The sequence below is a fragment of the Talpa europaea genome (assembly GCF_964194135.1).
Source record: "Talpa europaea genome assembly, chromosome: 14".
NCBI classification, from domain to species: Eukaryota; Metazoa; Chordata; class Mammalia; order Eulipotyphla; family Talpidae; genus Talpa; species Talpa europaea.
Genome location: NC_140082.1, coordinates 72,174,598 through 72,190,037, shown reverse-complemented (window position 1 = coordinate 72,190,037; position 15,440 = coordinate 72,174,598). Strand labels below are relative to the sequence as shown.

Genomic DNA, 15,440 nt, shown 5'->3' with positions numbered 1-15,440 from the left:
ATAAAAATAATTTCAAGAAAAGATCCAAGCTGAAAAGATGCACATACACACAAAATACAAATCAACAAGTCACTTAACTGGAATATGTTACTACCTCAAGTTTCTGTGCCATGACTTCAATTAAAGAAAAATTGGGAGAAAAAGAAATGTTGTTTTCGGTACAGAGTTTCTCCCATTTCTTCACAATCAACTTGCGAAATTCTTCTGTTAACACTCCACTGTAGACAATGCATGCTGCTGATATGAGGATGTCACCCAAAATTCCTTCCAGTTTCACGTCTATTTGATTGATTATTTCTTGCCATCGAGTCTAAATGTTAAAGTAAAAATAGCTATTCATATTTGTTATAAAACATACTATTGAGACATTATAGATACATATATAGGAGATGAAAATATATTCTTTGTTTACATATAAAGCACTGATGTACATACAGCATGTAAACAGATGTGTAATAAATCAGCAGTATTATAATCTATAAGAAAAAATATCTAAAAGGATACTTTAGGAGGTGGTACAGTTGTATGATCATGAAAAAGGGCTGAAAACACTAATTTAAAGGAAGGGAGTGGGTAGCAGGAGGCTAGAAGACCATAGCTGAAATCAACTTTGTTGTGTTCTCTCTTGTAAACTCTGATCACTCCTTCATTTTTCTAAGTTTCAGGCTGTTCTCAAATCTAAAATCAATATTAGACTGAATGACCTCTTATGTTTTCTCTAGCACTAAAATTACAAGGAGGATTTGAATTTGACTATGGGATGTGGAGGCATTATAGATATTAATGGTTTCCAAGTTGAACCTATTATTACTATTACTATTAGTGTTTTTATATTGTTGAATTTAAAATTAAGAATGGAAGTTGTTTAAGAGCAGGCTTTTCTGCAGGGAATATGAGTTGTATTCTTGAATTGTCAATAGTATCATGTATGGTAAGGGTGATGGATAACCATTTCAAATCCTTTGTGAATAATGTAAAACATATCAGTTAACTAAAATATATTATTAATAGTGTATGTTAATAATAATAATATTTATTGAATTTATTTATTGAAAATATTTATAAATTTTTTTATTTATTGACTCTACTTACTGTACACTTTACTTTGAAAATCTCATTTGATGTTTTCAATATCCTGTTAAGTGAAAGCAATTGATTTCAATTTAAGATGAGAAAGTTGAAATTTCAAGAAGTTAAGCACTTGTTCAAATTTACAGTTTCTGAGGGTTATAGCTGAGACCTGAAGTCCTATTCCCTGGCAGATGACCTTCTTCTACAACTATGGGTATGCTTGATTGGTCAATAAATAAATAAAGCATGTTGAGCAAGAACCCTCTTTTCTGAATATGTAAAATCTGGAACAATGTTGATGTCCTACTGTCGTTCAACATATATTTTCACTCTCAAGGACAAATTTTGAGGGCTGTATTTTCTTTCCCTTTGATTGGTCTGATTTTATAACCTCCTTCTCTCTATACTGTAAGATTCTTTCGTGATATTTATTTAAACAATGGAACTGACCTAAACTGCTTTTGAGAATGATGTTAGATGGTTCTGAGACAGCTGAGGCATGACAAAGCAGAGCTGCTCACCATCACAGAGGGGATTCCAATACAGAAAAGGCAGACGGATCAGAAGAGAAATTATAAGACCAAAAGATTTAGAGCAAAATGAAATAATCTCTTTTTTTCCTAAACATATCTCCCTTTCAGTCCCACTGAGCTCCGGCTGTTGCTATGCTAGCAGCAGGTTTGCTGTGGGCCTCGTCAGACAAAGTATGCTGAAGTTTTTAGAACAAAAGAAAATAATTTCTGAACTTTGTAGTCTGTTACTTCTGTTTTAAGACTACTTGACTGGGATTTCCTTATTGTTAGTAAGACTGCCTACTGTTTGCAATAAGAAAAAGGATAATTAGTTTTAGGAGGCATATATCATCATCGTCAATGGAAAGAACATTTGGAGTTTGTGAAGCCCCGGGGAAATTAACAAAGACAATGAAACCAAAGGCAGACGCGCCTTCTCATCCTCCAGGGTGGTCAGCAAGACAGAGGCGCACTGCAAACGCCTGGTGGCCCGTTGCTTCCGATTTGCTAGCTGCTCCGTATCAGCGACAATATCCTTGTAGGCTGCCTGCAAATTTAGCAAGTGCTCTTCAATCTGAAAAATAATTATTTTGTGATTGAGACAAATCTTACACTCATTTTGCCTTAGCTCTTTGCCTTTCAATTATGTCCCCTTTAACTTACAGTATGTCACCACAGTTCTTCATGAATGGATGGGTTACATTACCATTGAAAATGTACACTGCAGGAATTTAATGAACAAATCCTTGAAAGCAGAGTTTGCTCTTTAAAATACCATATTCCTACAAGGAGTCCTGAAGCCAGAAACTCAGAGGGACAAATAACAACAAAAGAAGGCCAAAAAAAAAAAGTTATTAAAAGAATGAATAAATAAAATCAAAGGAAAGACAAACACAATGGCAAATACAAATGCTAACATATCAATATTAACTCTAAATGTAAATGGACTAAACTCTTCAATAAAAAGACACAGAGTCATAGGCTGGATTAAGAAACAAAACCCAACCTTTTGCTGTCTCCAGGAAACACATTTAGCTACAAAAGATAAAAATAGACTCAAAGTTAAAGGGTGGAAAACAATCCTACAAGCAAATGGACCAAAAAAGAAAGCAGGAACAGCTATACTTATGTCAGATAAAACAGACTTTAAACTCAAAAAGATAAAAAGAGACCCCAACGGTCACTACATCATGATCAAGGGGACAATACTTCAAGAAGATATAACACTCATTAACATATATTCACCAAACGAAGGAGCACCAAAATATATCAGACAACTACTGTCATGTCTGAAAACAGACATCAGAGAAAACACATATGTAGTGGGAGACTTCAACACACCACTATGAACAACGGATAGATCAACGAGACAAAAAATAAGTAAAGACACTAAAGCTCTAAATAAGGATCTAGAGTGCTTGGGCTTAACAGACATCTATAGAACACTAATCTCAAAAAAAAAACGGAGTACACATTTTTCTTAAGTGCACACGGATCATTCTCCAGGATCGATCACATACTGGGACACAAGACAAACATATCAGATACACCAAGATTGTAATCATACCAACCATCTTTTCAGACCATGAAGGCAACAAACTAGAAATAAACCATAAAAAGAAGGCAAGGAACTCTCCTACCTCATGGAGATTGAAAACCACACTTCTGGAAGATCACAGGACTAACAAGGAGATCAAAGAAGAAATTAAAAAATTCTTTCAATTGAATGACAAGGAGGACACCAATATCCTAAATATATGGGATGCAGCAAAAGCAGCAATAAGAGGAAAATATATAGCAAAAGAGTCTCACATCAAGACAAGAAAGAACTCAAAGAAACAACCTAATCTCTAAGCTCAAAGATCTAGAAAAAGAACAACAAAAAAACCCCAAAACCAGTAGAAGAAAAGAAATAATAAAAACCAAAGCAGAAATAAATGAAATTGAAACTAAAAAAACAATCCAAAAGATCAATGAAACCAAGAGCTGATTCTTCAAAAAAGTCAATAAAATAGACAAACCCTAGCCAGGCTCACAAAGGAAAAAAGGGAGAACGCACAAATAAACAGGATAATAAATGAAAGAGGCTAAATCACAACGGGCACAGCAGAAATCAAAAGAATAATCAGTAACTACTATGAACAGTTATATGCAAACAAGTTCAACAATCTAGAGGAGATGGACAAATTCATACAACTCTACAATCACCCAAAGCTAGATAAAGAAGAAATAGAACACTTAAACAGACCAATTACAAGCAGCAAAATTGAAATGGTAATCAAAAACCTCCCCAAAGACAAAAGCCCAGGACCTGATGGATTTCCAAATGAATTCTACCAAACATTCAGAGATGAATTAGTGCCTATCCTTCACAAACTCTTCCAAAAAATTGAGAAGGAAGGGACAATAGCAAACACGTTCTATGAAGCCAACATTACACTAATACCAAAACCGAACAAGGACAACACAAAAAAGAAAAACTATAGGCCATTCTCCCTAATGAACACTGATGCAAAAATCCTCAGTAAAATTTTAGCTATCAGAATCCAACAATGTATCCATAAGGTAATTCACCACGACCAAGTAGGATTCATGCCAGGGACACAAGGATGGTTCAACATCCAAAAATCAATCAACGTTATCCAACACATCAACAAAAAGAAATATAAAAACCATATGATAATATCAATAGATACCGAGAAAGCTTTCAACAAAGTGCAACACCCATTCATGATAAAAGCCCTTGAAATTCTTGGGATACAAGGTATATACCTCAACATCATAAAGGCCATATATGACAAGCCAACAGCCAATATCATTCTCAATGGTGACAAGCTGAAAGCATTTTCATTAAGATCTGGAACAAGACAAGGATGTCCACTCTCACCACTGCTTTTCAATATAATACTGGAAGTCCTAGCCAGAGCAATAAGACAAGAGAAAGACATACAAGGAATCAAATAGAAAAAGAAGAAGTCAAACTATCACTATTTGCAGATGATATGATAATATACATAGAGAACCCCAAAAACTCCACAGAAAAATGAATTCAACTAATCATCAGTTCAGTAAAGTGGCAGGGTACAAAATCAACACGCAAAAGTCAGTAGCCTTCCTATACACAAACAATACATCTGAAGAAGAAGAAATCAAAAAAACCATCCCTTTTATTATTGAAACAAAAAAAAACAAATACTTGGGAATAAATCCAACAAAAGAGGTAAAGGACCTCTACAAAGAAAACTATAAAACACTGTTAAAAGAAATAGAAGAAGACACAAACAAATGGAAAGACTTCCCCTGCTCATGGATTGGAAGAATAAACATTATTAAAATGGCCATCCTACCAAAAGCAATATACAGATTCAATGCTATTCCAACAAAAATTTCAATGTCATTCTTCAAGGAAATACAACAATTATTGATGAAATTCATATGGAATCACAAAAAACCCCGAATAGCCAAAGCTCTCCTGAAAAAAAAAAGAAGGGAATGGAGGCATCACACTCCCAGACTTCAAACTCTACTACAAAGCCATAATCATCAAAACTGCATGGTATTGGAACAAGGACAGACACACAGACCAATGGAATGGAATAGAAAATCCAGAAATAAACCCACAGATTTATGGTCAACTAATCTTTGAAAAGGCAAAGAATATGCATTGGAGCAAAGAAAGTTTGTTCAATAAATGGTGCTGGGAATACTGGGTCACTACATGCAAAAGAATGAAGCTTGACCACTACCTCACACCATACACAAAAATCAACTCAAAATGGATTAAAGAACTAGACATAAGACCTGAAACCATAAAATACATAGAAGGAAATATAGGCGAAACACTACGTGATGTGCACATCAAAGACATCTTTACAGACACATCACCCAAAGCAGTGATAGTGAAGGCAAAGATAAACAGCTGGGACTACATCAAATTAAAGAGCTTCTGCACAGCAAAAGAGACAATAACAAAAACAAAGAGAAACCCCACCAACTGGGAGAACATTTTTGCACACAACACTAATGATAAAGGACTGATCACAAAAATCTGCAAAGAGCTGATGAGACTCAGCAACAACAAAGAAAATAACCCAGTCAAAAAATGGGCAGAAGAGCTAAAAAAAACTTCTCTGAAGAGGAAATGCAAATGGCCAACAGGCATATGAAAAAATGTTCAACATCACTTGTAATCAGGGAAATGCAAATCAAAACTACCATGAGATACCATCTGACACCAGTGAGAATGGCACATATTAAAAAAACTAGCAACAACAAATGTTGGCGAGGATGTGGAGAAAAAGGAACTTTCCTGCACCTTTGGTGGGAGTGCAAACTGGTCCAACCACTATGGAGAGCTGTGTGGAGATTTCTGGACCTACTAAACATAGAGCTTCCATATGATACAGCAATTCCATTTTAGGTATTTACCCAAAGGACACAGAAACATCAATTCCAAAGAGCACCTGCACCCCTATGTTTATAGCAGCACTGTTTAGAATAGCTCAGCTTTGGAAACAACCCCAATGCCCAAAAATAGATGACTGGATCAAGAAGATGTGGTACATATACACCATGGAATATTACTCAGCATTCAAAAAAGATAAACACATGCAATTTGCAGCAACATGGATGGCGCTGGAACGGATCATGCTCAGCGAAATAAGCCAGAAAGAAAAAGAAAAATACCAGATGGTCTCACTCACAGCAGGAATCTAGAAAACTTAAATAAGGGACCAGGAAAATGAATAACTATAAGAAAGTGAAAATCAAATTCAACAAACAACTGTGAACCAGAGACACTCTATGGGAGGTGGGGGGCAGGGAGGGGAGGGATTGGTGTCAAAATAAGGGGGAAGAAAAAAAAAAGAAAAAGAAATAAAATAAAATACCGCCTTCTGGGCCTTCCCTGTGGTGCAGCAGGTTGAGCGCCGCACTGTGAAGCTGTCCGCAGCCTCTGCAGCGCCGGTTCGATACCGGCTTGTGGGTGAGGGTTCCACATGGCGTTGCAGACCTCTCCTGGCTCACCCGCTGCTCCCCTCAGCAGTGTATTTCAGTCAATTCGCCTGTTCTGTTACCTACTCTCTCTCTGGTGAATCCTCTCACCACTTCACCCCCCCCCCCGCATCTCTGGCCTTACCCCAGATCTTGTATAAATAAATAAATAAATCTTTATTTTTTTTAAAAAAAGGGCACCAGATTATATTTTAAAAAAAAATACCATCTTTCCCAGTAGGCTTTCTTACAGTCTTAGCATTTTGAGGATACATAATTTTCTGATTTATTTTTTACACAGAAAAAAATTATTTCAGCTTTTTTCTCTAAGAAAATTATTGAACTCTTCATCCCAGATACACTGACAGTGCAGAGTAACTAATGAGTTTCTGAAATTAGTCAGGTAGGATTGAGTGACTGTTGAATGTATCCCATTTCAGTGGCCACTTTGGTTCAGAAAACAAAACCCCACTTTCTGTTGTCTCTCAGGAGATGCATCTGAGTTCCAAAGGTAAAAGTAAAAAAAAAAAAAAAAAAAGTCAATTCAAAGCAAAAAAGTTGGATAACAACTTTATAAATATTTAAAATATTTATATATATTATATATATACTTTTATTTACCCATTAACTCCATAGTATACCAACACAAGCTAGCTTTCAGCAGCTACATGGGGTTCAAAAGCAAATGGGGTACAAAAAAAGGCAGAGGAAGAGATGCTTCTATCAGATAAAAAAGACTACCAGATAAGAAAAGTAACAAGAGGAAGAGGTGAACATTAAATGATGAGGGGATCAATATCTTCAAAAGATATAACACTCGGGCCTCCCTGATGGCACAGGGGGTTGAGAGCAGCGCTGTGAAGCTGTCTGCAGCCTCTGCAGCACAGGTTCATTCCCTGGTGGCCAGGGAGATACCCACATGGCGCCCCGACCTCTCCCACTGTGCCCCTCTGCAGTGTATTTCCGTCAGTTCTGCCTGTTCTGCTCCCCACTCTGTTGCTGGTGAATCCTCTCACCCCCCCACACCTCTGGCCTGTACCCCCATTCTTGTATGCATAAGTAAATAAATCTTTAAAAATAAGATATGACACTCATTGATATATGTGCACCAAACAAAGAACCCTCAAAATATATAAGGCAACTGTTATCAAATCTGATACAAGGCACAGGCAGCAACAAAATAGTACAAGACAGGCTTAAGAGACAGTTTCAGGAGACTGAACCCCCCCAAAAGCTGAGAACACAGTGTCATAAGTGCATATGGGACATTCTCTAGGATAGATCACACGCTGGGTCACAAAACAAGTGCTGGTAATTTCATGAAGACTGAAATTACATCAAGTATATTCTCCGGTCAGAACCCACATGGGGAAAGGACACAATAAACTGCAGTGAAGGACTGTGGGTGCCGTGGTGGTGGGTGTGGTGTAACAACATGCGCCTGAGGAGGTGTGAGCCTATGTCTGTGAATCACATACAATGTTTCAAACCAACATTAACACAATAAAAAAAATTTTAATAAGTAAAAAAAAAAAAATTCTTACCAGCTGTAAACCTCTCTGTTTTTCAGTCAACCTCAGTCGATTAATATTTAGGACATTTTGAGCCTCAGCTATTTTGACTTGCTTGGGTCTTGCCAGCTTCAAATAGAAAGTCACATCATTTAAGCGTTAAAGTCAAGTTCACTGTTAAGAATGTTCACTGCTAAGAATGTTGCTTATGTTTGAAAGACATTTGTGGATATCAACTCTTTAAAACCTTTCCCAGAATTACGCATACAAATATGTGTACAAAAGGGATACAGTTATTTTAATATGGTGAATAGTAAAACAAAACAACATCATAGTTGATTTAAATAGACTAATTCAATGGGTGCACTGAGTTAACAAAGGCGTTGGCTAACATCGTATGTTTGATTGAAGTGCTTTCATTAGGTACTCTGTCACAGAAATTCATTTGATCATTGTTAAATAATAACTATTTCAGGGACTAAGTGTGTCACTTTCACATTGTTAGAGATATTTGGGAGGTGAACAATACCTTCTGCACATCATGGTAGTTATTCAATGCTATAACCCACTGGCACATAGAGCAACAAGCAACAGAGACTAGAGCAATCTTGTTTGGGTTGAAATCAGGCAAAGTTAAAATTTTTTTCAGCTTCGCGAAAACCTAGAGAGAAGATAGTTCATGTATGACATGAGAACAAAATACAATTGATCTGAAATTTTTCTCAATCTAGGTTAGAATGAAATTTTATGTAAGAAATACTCAACAACTCTTCAACAGTAGAATCAATGACACATAACTAGGTATAAAAGGGCCCTAAAATGGCACTCAAGGTGTGTCTTGGCAGAGCAGCCCTGATGCAATGGTCTCTGGAGACAATGATGGTTGGCCTGGGACACTCTGCTGCTCAGCAGGGATATTCTCTAGCTTTGTTGTGTCACATACCCATAGACCCACTGCACCGAAACCATACAAACTAGCTGAGATACATGGTATTTCTCATCTGCTTTTTTGAACTATAACCAGAATAAAATTCTCCTCAGACTAAGATTCATTCCTTTTCTCTTCCTTTCCAACCAAGTATTTCCTATTTTAACTATAAGTACAGAACCATTTTGCTGAACAATTTAGATATCAGGTAGTCCATTCTCTATTTTTTTGTGCTCTCCTTATAGTACAATTACCTTTTTAATCATTTCTATAAATGAGCTATTAATTGTTATTAGCTTGAAATATTTAATTAACCAAATCCATGTTTTTGCTAAAAGTGCTTCAGAGAGTAGTTGTGGCATTAATTCATGAATATGAATATCAGCACTAACATTCTGCTAAAAAATTCACCTTGTTCTTTTACTACCCTCTACTTATTAATTGCACATTCCATAAAATTTAACTAATTAATTATAGTATTAGTTATTTAATGTCTTTTTTCCTATTACAATGTAAACTTCATACTATCAAGGAGTGAGTTGGTCTTGAAACTATCTTAATGTCTCATCATGTCTCTTACAAACAAGAACTATAAATACTTTTCGAATGAATTAATGAATATTCACTCCTTCAGTTTAGGACTGTGCCCTTTACATGTCCACAAAATATCCCAGTCCCTCAACATCCATGTCAGGTCAACTCTGATGTAATATTTGCATTTGGATACTCTTCAACCTCTACAGTATTCAGTTCATTTCTACCAGGGTTTTGCTGTGGCAGCAGCCACTTTCTGGCACTACTAAATAAATTAGTTTCTTAGGGGTATTGTAAAAAAATGCCACAAGAAAAAGAAAAATACCGGATGGCCTCACTCATAGCAGGAATCTAGAAAACTTAAATAAGGGACCAGGAAAATGATTAACTATAAGAAAGTGAAAATCAAAATCAACAAAAAACTATGAACCAGAGACACTTTTAGGGGGGCGGGGGCGGGAGGGGAGGGATTGGGGTCAGAATGGGGGGGCTGCAATTGTATGGGGAATATAAAAATAAAATTTATTATTTATAAAAAAAAATGCCACATGACTTCAACTTAAATGTGGAATCTAAAAAAAGAAGTAATAACCTATAAAACTAACTTGTAAATCTAGAGAACAAGACTGATGGTTGCCAGAGATGGGACTGGGAGCTGGGCAAAGTGGGTGAAGATGATCAAAATTCCACAAACTTGTAGAATATATACACAATGGAATATTCCGTTATTAAGAAAGATGAAATTTTGGCATGAAATGGATGGATCTCGAGGTGATCATGCTGAGTAAAATAAGACAGTAATTAGATAAATCTTGAGGATGTACAGTATTGACTATATTTAATAATAATGTATTGCATATTTGAAGTTGAGGGAGTAAAATCATAAAAGATCTCATAACAAGGAAAAATTGTAGCTGTTTGTAGTGATAGATGTTCACTCAAATTACTGTGGCCATCATTTCACAGTACTGCACACAAAATTGTATCTTTATATTATAGACTTGAATTACTATCATCTTATGTGTCCAATGTATGTCAATAAAAAAGTATCAAATATCTTTATCCACTCAATGTACTTTCACAATATAATGCAATTCATCCATAAGCTTTCTCTCAACATTGACCTGTTCTCCATTCTTACTATTTAAAGAGATTTTGAGACATGATGTTTTCTTTTTTTTTTTGTTGTTGTTGCTAATACTCCATTTATTGATGAATTAAGCTTATCCATCTTGATAGTTAACATGTTTTGGCAATTATAAGCATTTTTATGCTGATTTTTTTTTAAATAACAAATGTTATTTTTATATTCCCCATACAATTGCAGCCCCCCCATTCTGACCCCAATCCCTCCCCTCCCGCCCCTCACCCCCCAAAAAAGTGTCCCTGGTTCATAGTTTTTTGTTGATTTTGATTTTCACTTTCTTATAGTTATTCATTTTCCTGGTCCCTTATTTAAGTTTTCTAGATTCCTGCTATGAGTGAGATCATCCGTTATTTTTCTTTTTCTTTTTGGCTTATTTTGCTGAGCATGATCCCTTCCAGCGCCATCCATGTTGCTGCAAATTGCATGTGTTTATCTTTTTTGAATGCTGAGTAATATTCCATGGTGTATATGTACCACATCTTCTTGATCCAGTCATCTATTTTTGGGCATTTGGGCTGTTTCCAAAGCTGAGCTATTGTAAATAGTGCTGCTATAAACATAGGGGTGTAGGTGTTCTTTGGAATGGATGTTTCTGTGTCCTTTGGGTAAATACCTAAAATGGAATTGCTGGATCATATGGAGCTCTATCTTTAGTAGGTCCAGAAATCTCCACACAGCTCTCCATAGTGGTTGGACCAGTTTGCACTCCCACCAGCAGTGCAGAAGAGGTCCTTTTTCTCCACACCCTCGCCAACATTTGTTGTTGCTAGTTTTTTTAATATGTGCCATTCTCACTGGTGTAAGATGGTGTCTCATGGTAGTTTTGATTTGCATTTCCCTGATTACAAGTGATGTTGAATATTTTTTCATATGCCTGTTGGCCATTTGCATTTCCTCTTCAGAGAAGTTTCTTTTTAGCACTTCTGCCCATTTTTTGACTGGGTTATTTTCTTTGTTGTTGCTGAGTCTCATCAGCTCTTTGCAGATTTTTGTGATCAGTCCTTTATCATTAGTGTTGTGTGCAAAAATGTTCTCCCAGTTGGTGGGGTTTCTCTTTGTTTTTGTTATTGTCTCTTTTGCTGTGCAGAAGCTCTTTAATTTGGTGTAGTCCCAGCTGTTTATCTTTGCCTTCACTATCACTGCTTTGGGTGATGTGTCTGTAAAGATGTCTTTGATGTGCAAATCACGTAGTGTAGTGTTTCGCCTATATTTCCTTCTATGTATTTTATGGTTTCAGGTCTTATGTCTAGTTCTTTAATCCATTTTGAGTTGATTTTTGTGTATGGTGTGAGGTAGTGGTCAAGCTTCATTCTTTTGCATGTAGCGACCCAGTTTTCCCAGCACCATTTAGTGAACAAACTTTCTTTGCTCCAATGTATAGTCTTTGCTCCTTTGTCAAAGATTAGTTGACCATAAATCTGTGGGTTTATTTCTGGATTTTCTATCCCATTCCATTGGTCTGTATGTCTGTTCTTGTTCAATACCATGCAGTTTTGATGATTATGGCTTTGTAGTATAGTTTGAAGTCTGGGAGTCTGATGCCTCCATTCCCTTCTTTTTTTTTCTGGAGCGCTTTGGCTATTCGGGGTTTTTTGTGATTTCATATGAATTTCATCAATAATTGTTCTATTTCTTTGAAGAATGACATTGAAATTTTGATTGGAATAGCATTGAATCTGTATATTGCTTTTGGTAGGATGGCCATTTCATAATGTTTATTCTTCCAATCCATGAGCAGGGGATGTCTTTCCATTTCTTTGTGTATTCTTCTATTTCTTTTAACAGTGTTTTATAGTTTTCTTTGTAGTGGTCCTTTACCTCTTTTGTTAGATTTATTCCCAAATATTTGATTTTTTTTGTTTCAATAATAAAAGAGATGGTTTTTTTGATTTCTTCTTCTTCAGATTTATTGTTTGTGTATAGGAAGGCTACTGACTTTTGCGTGTTGATTTTGTATCCTGCCACTTTACTGAACTGATTGATGAGTTGAATTTGTTTTTATGTGGAGTTTTTGGGGTTCTCTATGTATATTATCATATCATCTGCAAATAGTGATAGTTTGACTTCTTCTTTTCCTATTTGGATTCCTTGGATGTCTTTCTCTTGTCTTATTGCTCTGGCTAGGACTTCCAGTATTATATTGAAAAGCAGTGGTGAGAGTGGACATCCTTGTCTTGTTCCAGATCTTAATGGAAGTGCTTTCAGCTTTTCACCATTGAGAATGATACTGGCTGTTGGCTTGTCATATATGGCCTTTATGATGTTGAGGTATGTTCCTTGTATCCCAAGAATTTCAAGGGCTTTTATCATGAATGGGTGTTGCACTTTGTCGAAAGCTTTCTCAGCATCTATTGATATTATCATATGGTTTTTATATTTTGTTTTGTTGATGTGTTGGATAACATTGATTGATTTTCGGATGTTGAACCATGCTTGTGTCCCTGGAATGAATCCTACTTGGTCGTGGTGAATATCTTATGGATACCTTGTTGGATTCTGATAGCTAAAATTTTATTGATGATTTTTGCATCAGTGTTCATTAGGGAGATTGGCCTATAGTTTTTCTTTTTTGTGTTGTCCTTGTTCGTTTTTGGTATTAGTGTAATGTTGGCTTCATAGAATGTGTTTGGTATTGTCCCTTCCTTTTCAATTTTTTTGAAGAGTTTGTGAAGGATAGGCACTAATTCATCTCTGAATGTTTGGTAGAATTCATTTGGAAATCCATCAGGTCCTGGGCTTTTGTTTTTGGGGAGGTTGTTGATTACCATTTCAATTCTGCTGCTTGTAATTGGTTTGTTTAGGTGTTCTATTTCTTCTTTATCTAGCTTTGGGTGATTGTAGAGTAGTAGGAATTTGTCCATCTCCTCTAGATTGTTGAACTTGTTTCCATACAACTGTTCATAGTAGTTACTGATTATTCTTTTGATTTCTGCTGTGTCTGTTGTGATTTCTCCACTTTCATTTGTGATCCTGTTATTTGTGCTTTCTCCCTTTTTTCCTTTGTGAGCCTGGCTAGGGGTTTGTCTATTTTATTGATTTTTTCAAAGAACCAGCTCGTGGTTTCATTGATCTTTTGTATTGTTTTTTTAGTTTCAATTTCATTTATTTCTGCTTTGGTTTTTATTATTTCTTTTCTTCTACTGGTTTTGGGGTTTTTTTGTTGTTCTTTTTCTAGATCTTTGAGCTTCAAGATTAGGTTGTTTCTTTGAGTTCTTTCTTGTTTCTTGATGTGAGCTTCTATTGCTATATATTTTCCTCTTATTACTGCTTTTGCTGCATCCCATACATTTAGGATATTGGTGTCCTCCTTGTCATTCAATTGAAAGAATTTTTTAATTTCTTCTTTGATCTCCTCATTAGTCCAGTGGTCTTCCAGTAGTGTGGTTTTTAATCTCCATGAGGTAGGAAAGTTCCTTGCCTTCTTTTTATGGTTTATTTCTAGTTTGTTGCCTTCATGGTCAGAAAAGATGGTTGATATGATTTCAATCTTGGTGTATCTGTTGATGTTTGTCTTGTGCCCCAGTATGTGATCGATCCTGGAGAATGATCCGTGTGCGCTTGAGAAAAATGTACTCCTTTTTTGGGGGGTTTAGTGTTCTATAGATGTCTGTTAAGCCCAAATGCTCTAGGTCCTTATTTAGAGCTTTAGTTTCTTTACTTATGTTTTGTCTTGTTGATCTATCCATTGTTGATAGTGGTGTGTTGAAGTCTCCCACTACATATGTGTTTTCTCTGATGTCTGTTTTCAGAGAGGACAACAGTTGTCTGATATATTTTGGTGCTCCTTCGTTAGGTGAGTATATGTTAATGAGTGTTATTTCTTCTTGAAGTATTGTCCCCTTGATCATAATGTAGTGACCATTGGGGTCTCTTTTTATTTTTTTGAGTTTAAAGTCTGTTTTATCTGATATAAGTATAGCTGTTCCTGCTTTCTTTTTTGGTCCATTTGCTTGTAGGATTTTTTCCATCCTTTAACTTTGAGCCTATTTTTATCTTTTGTAGCTAAATGTGTTTCCTGGAGACAGCAAAAGGTTGGGTTTTGTTTCTTAATCCGGGCTGCAACTCTGTGTCTTTTTATTGAAGAGTTTAGTCCATTTACATTTAGAGTTAATATTGATATGTCAGCATCTGTATTTGCCATTGTGTTTATCTTTCCTTTGATTTTATTTATTTATTCTTTTAATAACTTTTTTTTTTTGGCCTTCTTTCGTTGTTATTCGTCCCTCTGAGGTTCTGGCTTTAGGATTCCTTGTAGTATTTTTTGGAGTGGGGATTTAGTCATAATGAAATTCCAGAGTTTCTCTTTGTCTGGGAAGGTCCTTATTCTTTCTTCATAGAGGAAGGAGAGCTTTTCAGGATAGAGTATTCTTGGTTGGCATCTGTTTTCTTGGAGTCTGTTGACTATGTCCCTCCACTCTCTCCTTGCCCGTAGTGTTTCTTCAGAGAAGTCTGATGTCAGCCTGATTGGTTTTCCTTTGAATGTTATCTGTTTCTTCCCTCTTGTCAGCTTCATTATTTTTTCCTTGTCCTGGATTCTTGGGAGCTTTACTATTATGTGTCTTCCTATATTTTTCCTTTGGTTGTGGAAGTTTGGTGTTCTTCTTGCTTCTTGTATATCAATTTTCATCTCCTTCTTCGCATTTGGGAAGTTCTCTTCAATTATCTCCTGGAATATTTTCTCTGTTCCTACATCTCTCTCCTCTCCTTCTGGAATTCCTATAACTCTTATATTTCCTTTCTTCATG

General features: G+C 36.0%; 1 protein-coding gene across 1 annotated transcript in view; it reads right to left on the bottom strand.

The window, feature by feature from the left end:
• The window catches only part of DNAH14 (dynein axonemal heavy chain 14), a gene marked incomplete at its 5' end in the record, with an annotated part of 230,846 nt that overhangs the window by 47,863 nt on the left and 167,543 nt on the right, over positions 1-15,440 (bottom strand). Inside the window, 4 exons of the mRNA XM_084254058.1 lie at positions 95-310; positions 2,017-2,157; positions 8,120-8,215; positions 8,616-8,747. Of these exons, the coding sequence (XP_084110184.1) occupies positions 95-310; positions 2,017-2,157; positions 8,120-8,215; positions 8,616-8,747 (585 nt within the window). The remainder of the gene's footprint in view (positions 1-94; positions 311-2,016; positions 2,158-8,119; positions 8,216-8,615; positions 8,748-15,440) is intronic.